Below are 9046 nucleotides of genomic sequence, written 5' to 3'. Positions count from 1 at the left end.
TATATATACACACTCGTTATAATAATATATATTCATATATATTATTATTTTACTTATTTTCCCTTTGTTTGTAATATATTTTTTTACTTTAAATTTTTATTTACTAAGCTAATTTTTCTGCTCTCTGTAGCCCTCGGAAAAGTGTGGTGTTCTCAATGTCACCAAGATTACTGAACATGGCAAGAAAGTCAGGTAAAAACTGCATCACTGAATATTGCCATTTATTTTTTAATAGATGTGGGGAAATAGATAAACTAATGACATTTTAATAAAATCATAATAATATTTATATGCAATATATATTGGTAGTACCAATTCAGGGACCAATTCTAACTATGAACTAGTTGCTTATTAGCATGCATATTATTAGCATATTGGCTGATTATTAGTACTTATAAAGCATATATTTATGCCTTATTCTGCATGACCATATTTTAGATCCCTTAATCCTACCCCATACCTAAACATAACTACTACCTTACTAATTATTAGTAAGGAGTAAATTAAGAGTTTGAGGCAAAAGTTGTAGTTAATAGTTAGGTAACTAAAACTGAAGTGTCACCTATATATTCTTAAAATAAATTTTGTGGCCTCTAAGAATTCATGTATTGTGCTGCAATGAAAAATGTAAGCATGGGTCATTTAAAAGCGTTTTTATTCCCTTTTCTAGTTTCTCATTTGATCTTTAAAATAGTGACACAGATGCATCTATTGTTTTTATTGTCCTGCAGGAAGAATTGGGCCTCCACCTGGACTGTCCTGCAGGGATCCTCTTTACTTTTTGCAAAGGGTCAGGGCAGTGGCACCAGCTGGGTATGTATTCATGCCGGGTTACAATGGCCTGTTCATCTGAGACAAATGTGGAATTATTCTCTTGGTAATTCTTGACCTTATTAGTCAGCGTTATTTCAATTTACATGCTTTGAATACTGGCAGGATTTTTCTACCTCAAATTTGCCTGCATTTATGCTGGAGTGTATCATGCAAACTGCATCCACATTCAGTGCTCGGCAACAAGTGTAAACAAAAAGAGGCCTACGTGCTTTTATGTAAAATCACTATTAATATTAGCTCTCTTGCTGATTTGTACCTCTCTCCTTCATTTATTTCTCCCATGTGTGTTTTCATGCATCATCACTCTCTTTTCTGTTCCTTTCTTCCATCTCTTCCCTGTCTCTTCAAAGTCGTACTGCCACAATGGTTCCTTTCCTGAACTCCTCCTTTCATTGCTAAGTAACTGGAAGCGTTCGATTAAGCCCCGGCCCGCAGTGTCCTATACAAACTGTAGACGCAGCCGGGCTTCCTCTGTATGTGTCAGCTTCTCTGGACAGAGTGAATGTGCCCTCGATGCTGATCAAGGAACAGTTTTGCCTAGATTAACAGATTTGGAATTTGATAAACTTCATTAGATAGTTTTAAATAGGCTAAATTTTAGAAATGAGTAGTATTTAATATAAGTTCATTATTTAAATAATTGTATGATGCAGATCTGTTTTGAGATCAGCTGAGCAGGGCAGCTTGTCTCCCATTTTATTTGTGCACGTCCTACTTTCTGGCCACATTTATCGGCCCCTGCTATGTGCTTGAAGTTCCTCCAGTAAGAGAGGGTGAATTTTAAACTTTTACAATGTCAAATAACCAGAGATAGTAAATGAAAATGGATGCACTAAGAACCTTATGTTTGCTGGCATGCATTTCTGCGTATTCCGACTAATTTATTTTATGGTGTATGAATGTGTAAACATCTGTATTATCACAACATACAAAAAGAAGCTTAGCTTTGTGCAAAGCAAAATGTGGGAATGCTCTTTGCAAACTTAGGCCATAAATTATAAGACAGTGTTGCATGTGCATTTAATATTCAAGTCTAACCTATTATTGTACATTTGGCACCCAAAACTAATTGACACGTAAAATGCTTTTGACCCAGGAACATCACTATAGCTCGTGTTTAACAGCACTGGACTAAAGAGAATCCTAAATAACTCCCGATGATTTACTTAGAGAGTGACAGGATTTAAACTGATTTGTTTAATTCACCTTGTTTTTCAAGTTTGGAGGCAACCAGTCCAAACCAGAATTCATGGTGGACCTGCGAGGAGGTTCGGTCGAGTGGGCATCCAAAGAAAAGTCCAGCAAGAAACATGTCATTGAGGTGAGAGTCAGCTGATTTTACTTTTGGATTTCTTAAAATCTTCAACATTGTTGGAAACACTTAAAGGGATAGTTCACACAAAAATGAATAGTCTATCATCATTTGCTCATACTCAAATATGAGTTTATTTTTTCTGTTGAGCACAAAAGAAGATATTTTGAAGAATGTTGTTAACCAAACAGTTGACGGTAGCTGTTGGGTTCTAAAGTATTTTTTACATACTATGGAAGTCAATGGCTACCATCAACTGGTTGGTTACCAACATTCTTCAAAATATCTTCTTTTGTGCTCAACAGAAGAAAGAAACTCATACAGGTTTGGAACAACATGAGGGTGAGTAAATGATGACAGAATGTTAATGTTTTAACAATTCTGGTTCATTTACAGTAATTACAGAGCAATTTCCCGGTGAATTAGTAGACTATAATAAAGCAGTAAGCCATGAGATACTGTTAGTTACAGTGATTTTTTTTTCACTGGTACGGATGTGAATCGCAGTGCCTAGAACTCTCTTAACTGTGGCAAAATTACTGTATCACACAGCCATTACTGGCTTATTGCTTTTATAAAACATGCTTTTTATTTAATGGCAGCAGCATTACAATAAAAGACAAATGTGTTTAACAAATAGCTAATTTATTACTAATTTAGTCATTTTTATTAGTAATTATTTAGTGTTTATTAGAAATGAAAATCTAATTAAATTGCATCAAATTCTGTAATACAATTAATTATCATAATTGCAGTGTGGTGATTGATTACGATTGCCAAGTAACATAACAATTATCCATTTACAATACAAGTTTTCCAGGATTAACTACAAATATTCTTACTGTAACTGAATCTGTCCTGACTCCTGCCTAATATGCTCCCACTGACCTGATCTGACCTGCCCCCGGCAGCTGAAGACCCGAGTGGGCACAGAGCTGCTGATCCAGTCTGAGATTGACACTGTTATTAATGACTGGTTCAGAGCGCTTTCTGAGACCATCAACACACATGTGAGTGAAATACACACACCACACTGCACAAAATTATGACATAAACAGCATACATAGATGTTCAAAGGTTCATTGTAATGATAATGCATGTGTTGTAGGCTTGGGAGTCTGATGAGGCCATTGAGGAGGACATGCCCGAGTCTCCTGGAACTGAGAAACACGACAGAGAGAAAGACCCCCGAGACTCAAAGAAAAACAGAGGTACTGAAGACATACATTTGTAAACTAAATCATGACGACACCGGGTTTGATGAGTCGTGACACACATCTGGGTGTTTGTGCACTAGTAAAGAACTCCAGTTTGGATTCGTCTGAGCAGAAGAAGACCAGAGTCAAACTGAAGAAGTTCCTCACACGGAGACCCACCTTACAGGCTGTCAGAGATAAGGGCTACATAAAAGGTAAAATACACTAATAGAAGCACATACAGCTTAGGAGTTAACTAGAGTTTTGGGCTTTAATGAATGATCTACATAAAGAGGAAGCAGTTCTGTTAACCCTTCTGTCTGTTTTCAGATCAGGTGTTTGGCTGCAGTTTGAATGCCCTGTGTCAGAGAGAAGGCACTTCCGTACCTAATTTTGTCAAGATGTGCATTGAGCATGTGGAGAATACAGGTATGTATCTGTTTGTTTCATCAATTGGATTACTTATACATTTTTGAGTTATCATTCTAGGACTACATCCACTTCCTGTCTCATATCTCTGTATTTTTTTCTCAGGCTTGAATGTCGATGGCTTGTACAGAGTCAGTGGAAACCTGGCTGTCATACAGAAACTGCGCTTTGCAGTCAATCATGGTAGAGAAGAACTGTTTAGTTCTGAATGTAGTTTTTTAAAATGATACAATCTCGCAAACGGCTCTCACCCACCAGTGTTTTTATTGTTAACTAACAATTAAAAATACATTTGAAATAAATAAATAAATATAATTTTAGTCATTGAAATAAAGCTGAAATAAAATTAAATAAAAAATATTAGATGGAACAACTTAAGCTTTAAAAGCTTAAATGAAAATTACAAATGTGTTGCCTTGGCAACGAACTGAAATAAAATAAGTTTAAATAGAAGTACTAAAATTACTAAAACGAAAACTAAAATAAAAGAACTATATAGAAGTATATATCTTAAAAAAAAATATTAAAATGACAAAAGCACATGACCACATAACTAAAACTTAAACTGAAAACTAAAAATAAAAGCCAATTCAATAAATACTATGATAGTATATGAATGATACTGAAATAACAGTCAGGCACATTTCCTACCCTGAAGATAACGACAAAGTTCAAACAATCAGATGGTTGTAGAAAATGATTGTATATCAGTCTGATATAGTGTGTCAGCAGCTTTGGTTTGAATCGATATGAAGGGTGTGTTTATTTGTCTGCAGATGAAAAGGTGAATCTGGAAGACAATAAATGGGAGGATATCCACGTGACTACAGGTGCTCTGAAGATGTTTTTCCGGGAGCTTCCAGAGCCTCTGTTCACTTACGCATCCTTTAATGACTTTGTCGAAGCCATCAGTGAGTACTTTCATTTTTCTGTCTGTTAGATATCAGGTTTAAGGTGAGCTGCAAAAGTGTGAGCGGCTCAGAAATGTTGTTTCGTATTGGTCTTGTTTTTCTTGAATGTTTCCACTTCTATTAATTTCTTCAAATTCTCCTTTCCCCCATTTTAATCAAGGATTTTAAGGATTTTTAACAGTTTAAAACAAAGAAATGCTGTGATGTAAAATGAAGATGAAGTATAAAATATTCTTCACCATTTCTTGGTCACTTATCAAAAGAATTTGTGACACTTATGTAAACTCCTTTGTACAAATGTTCAGATGTTCTTGCTTTTTTATGTACACCACTACTGTTCTAAAGTTTGGGTTCAGGAAATTTTTTTTAATGTTTATGAAAGAAGTCTCTTATGCTTACCAAGGTTACATTTATTTGATTAAAAATACAGTAAAACAAGTAATATTGTGAAATATTATTGCAATTTAAGACCTTGATTTTAATACCTTTTAAAAATGCAATTTTTCCTGTGATGGGATGGCAAAGCTACATTTTCAGCAGCCATTACTGCAGTGAATTGTCACACGAGCCTTCAGAAATCATTCTAATATGGTGATTTGGTGATCAAGAAATATACAAAATGCTCTTTGAATGTTCTTTTCAGTAAGGGTACAGAAGGGACATTGATTTTATTATGCTCCCAGAATACTAATAAAGCATCAGCCACAAGAGGGAGCAGTTTGACTTGGGAATAGTTTTTCTTGCCGTTCCCAGACTTGGATCATCAGTAGCATCTCAACCGTATCCTAATCCTGCTTTTTCATTTTGCTTACTTTTCAGAACACTCCGATTACAAGCAGCGAGTCCAATCCATAAAAGACTTGATCAAACAGTTGCCAAAACCCAATCAGGAAACAATGAAAGGGTTATTCAAACACCTGAAAAGGTAAGGAAAGAAAATTGCTCCTGTCGGTGTTTTAAATGGAACTTTAGTATATTATTCACAGGGCCCTTTATTGCAAGGATGGATTTGTCATTTTGAGTTAAAAGGCCTTCCTTTCCAAACCATCATCATTCATTATTGATTTAGGGCCATGCTGGTGTGTGTGATTGTTAGAGGTGAGGAGGGTGTGGTCAGTGCTTTGCACAGCAAGCCTCTATCGAGTTATCTCACTGTATCCATTACTGGGACAGACCTGGAGACTAGCCAACTACATCATTATGAGAGAGAGAGAGAGAGAGAGAGACATGTGGAGCAGGTCAGGAGAGAGGGACAGGAAGAGTCTGGAAGGAGGGTGTACACCACATCCTACTGATGCATTGCCATTGGCACTGGGGTGTGATGCACGAGCCACAGAAAGAGAAAGAGAGTCTTGAGAAATATTAAAGGGGTCATATGATGCAATTTCAAGTTTTCCTTTCATTAAAGCATGTCAGCATATTCTGTTACACCAAATACACAAAATAATGATCTTTAAAAAAGCGTCATATGACCCCTTTAAGAGCAGAAGACTGACAGAGAGAGAACATGAAGGGCTGTATGGAGGAAAGTGTGAGCGTGAGGTGCTGTAGTTAATCCAGGGCCCGCTGTCTGTGATTGTGATGCAGTAGGAATGTAATTCAGTTAGTTAACAGCCAGTGTAAACAGTTTTTGACTGTGACATCAACCTTGGGAGCTTCACAGGAAACGGCAGATGTGGAGAACGCAACTGTTATGTTGCTGATGCTCCAGGCTCTTTTAGTAGATCTTGTGTAGTGTTGATCTGCATCAAGTGGTATCCTCTTTGCAGCTCTTTTTGGCAAAGACATGCCCATTTAGACAGGAAGAGACTGATTGACGTTTAAAATGACCCACTTACTTTGTTGTTACTAGGATTGCTCTGATATTACAATTTTGGCCAATGCTACATTTATAAACTATTTTACCTGAATAAAAATAAAGATAATAAATAAAACACTAAAAAGTACAGTCAATCATTTTATAGTGAATTTAGGCATCACAACATTATAATGTACATTATGAAAAATGGATAATTTTGAGATTTGCTAAAGGTTACATTTAACAGTTTTATTAAATTATCAATGTTTTTAAAGAGTAACTTTAAGTGAGTTTTAGATTATGGCAAATATAATCTAAATGTAAAAAATATATGCGCATACACAATTAAATATCCAATACTGGCTGGTACCGATTAAAAAAAAAACACACACACACACACACACACACACACACACACACACACAAAACAAAACTATTCGCGAACCCATAAAAAAAAAAACACACACACACACACACACACACACACACACACACACAAAACAAAACTATTTTTGTTTTGTTTTGTTTTGATTGTTTGAACAATATCTGTCGATCAGTTGTTTTATAATATCTGATCAATTATTATTTATGTCTACAAAAAATTGCTGAAAAAACCCTGTTTACGTAATTACATTACCATTCATTACCATTTGGAGTTACTCCAGTCTTCAATGTCACATGACCTTTCAGAAATCATTTTAATATGCTGATTTGGTGGTCAAGAAACATTTCTGCTTAATATTTTTGCTGCTTAATATTTTTGTTTAGGTTTTAGTTTTTTGATGAATAGAAAGTTTAAAAATAAAATTAAAACTTAATTGAAATAGAAATCTATATTATAAATGTATTAATTGTCACTATTGATCAATTTAATGTGTCCTTCCTGAATAAGAGCTTTAATTTCATTCAAAATTTTGAACATTAGTGTATATTAGCTTACATCGTTTACTAGGGCCTTTTATAGTCATCAGGCTGTTGTGATTCAAGAGGCAATGACTGGTAAAATGACTAATGTGTGATTTACCTGAAAGGAGATAGGAGTCCCTATATTCCCTACTAAAACTACTATTTTTTTTTTCTTGTAGGTTTAGGTTTATGAAGCAACTTTTTATAACCATAAATTATTAACAGTACCTCTGTTATCACATCCTTTCCAAACCTTAAAATAATCATGACCTATAAAGCTGCTTTCTCAGTGGCAGGTGAGAGTCACATGAATCTTTAATCACTCTGGGCTTTCTTTAGGGAGTTGTCTTGTTCGGTCTGTTCGTTTCTACCTTCATTTTGCTCTCAGCTTCATGAAGGGCAGTGGTCAAAGTGTCCATTGTTTCCTCTCTTAGAGATTTGCTATAATGTTTTGTAAATCTGAAATGACAACACTATATTTAGACGTACCTGTGCATGTACATGATTTTAAGACAAATTCAGATGTGTTTTTAGGGACATCACCTTAACACCATCAGCATTCTTACTTCAGGCTTCTTTAAATCAACTCAAAGTTAAAATGAAGTGGGAAATAAACAAAGAAAACTCTATTTTCACTCTACATATAGAGTGAATAATTTTCCCCATGTTGTTGTACGAGACTGTGCCTTACTGTGTAATTTACAGACCAGTATTGAGTCTCAATCGTAATTGCTATATCAAACATGCACAATGACATTTGCCTTTGCCTCCATTTGCATTTAAATGGCTCTTGGTTCACTGTAACTCAAAATGGAGGACGGAGGCATAGCGTTCCAGAAAAATTATGGTCTGACATTTTGCTGTAGCTGGGAAAAAGGCATCTGTATTTGTGTAATTTAAGCACAATATCCAAACATTTTTCCTAATGAAAAAACGCTGACGTTGAGCAGATTTGGCATTTTAATGTAGAAAGAAAATGCATTTACCTGCCACAGACTCACCTTTCATGATTTCTTTGTCAGACAAAAGGAAGCTCTTTATTTGCAGATAATGAGCTCTACTGTTGATGATGGTTACATTTTTAACCATTTTACAGGAAAGAAAGACAAGACACTTATTCTCTCTCTCTTTTTCAGAGTGATAGATCATGGCGAGGTGAACAGGATGACTACCCAGAGCGTGGCTATCGTGTTCGGCCCAACCCTGCTGCGGCCGGAGATCGAGACGGGCAATATGGCGGTTCATATGGTCTATCAGAACCAGATTGTAGAACTCATCCTTCTAGAGTATGAGAACATTTTTGGCAGGTAGAACATCTCTAAGTGAGAATCGATACAGAGAACACAATGCCAGAAGTTTAACATCTCATATCCATCACACAAAAACACACCACCACTGTGGGCCAAGCTTAATAGAGTATATAAACAAACGTGAGTGGACTTACTGTGACATATGACTGAATACAAGCGAAGAAAATTAATACAGAAAGGTTCTTTATGCACTTAATATTTTTTTAACTTTTGAGGATTTTTCCATTTGGATCGTCATTCCGTGGCTTAGAATAAGCTTGATGGACTTTTGGACAATTATGGATGGTCATTAGTCTCCATTATGCACTTTTTTTTTTTTTTTTTTGGAAATGGGAATATTTTCCTAAGTT

General features: G+C 35.5%; 1 protein-coding gene across 2 annotated transcripts in view; it reads left to right on the top strand.

Moving 5' to 3' along the window:
• The window catches only part of LOC107666917 (rho GTPase-activating protein 12-like), a 59574-nt gene extending 50534 nt beyond the window's left edge, over positions 1 to 9040 (top strand). For both annotated transcript variants that reach the window (XM_016458431.1, XM_016458430.1), the window contains 11 exons: positions 131 to 192; positions 732 to 813; positions 2054 to 2155; positions 3058 to 3156; positions 3255 to 3357; positions 3444 to 3557; positions 3673 to 3771; positions 3877 to 3954; positions 4548 to 4682; positions 5502 to 5607; positions 8523 to 9040. In XM_016458431.1, coding sequence (XP_016313917.1) covers positions 131 to 192; positions 732 to 813; positions 2054 to 2155; positions 3058 to 3156; positions 3255 to 3357; positions 3444 to 3557; positions 3673 to 3771; positions 3877 to 3954; positions 4548 to 4682; positions 5502 to 5607; positions 8523 to 8697 — 1155 coding nt within the window. In that variant the 3' untranslated portion in view covers positions 8698 to 9040. The remainder of the gene's footprint in view (positions 1 to 130; positions 193 to 731; positions 814 to 2053; positions 2156 to 3057; positions 3157 to 3254; positions 3358 to 3443; positions 3558 to 3672; positions 3772 to 3876; positions 3955 to 4547; positions 4683 to 5501; positions 5608 to 8522) is intronic.
• The last annotated feature ends 6 nt before the right edge of the window (positions 9041 to 9046 follow it).

The sequence above is a fragment of the Sinocyclocheilus anshuiensis genome, unplaced genomic scaffold (assembly GCF_001515605.1).
Source record: "Sinocyclocheilus anshuiensis isolate Anshui unplaced genomic scaffold, SAMN03320099.WGS_v1.1 scaffold1160, whole genome shotgun sequence".
NCBI lineage: Eukaryota > Metazoa > Chordata > Actinopteri > Cypriniformes > Cyprinidae > Sinocyclocheilus > Sinocyclocheilus anshuiensis.
Note: the sequence above shows the minus strand (reverse complement) of the source record. Positions and strands in the feature narration are given on the sequence as shown.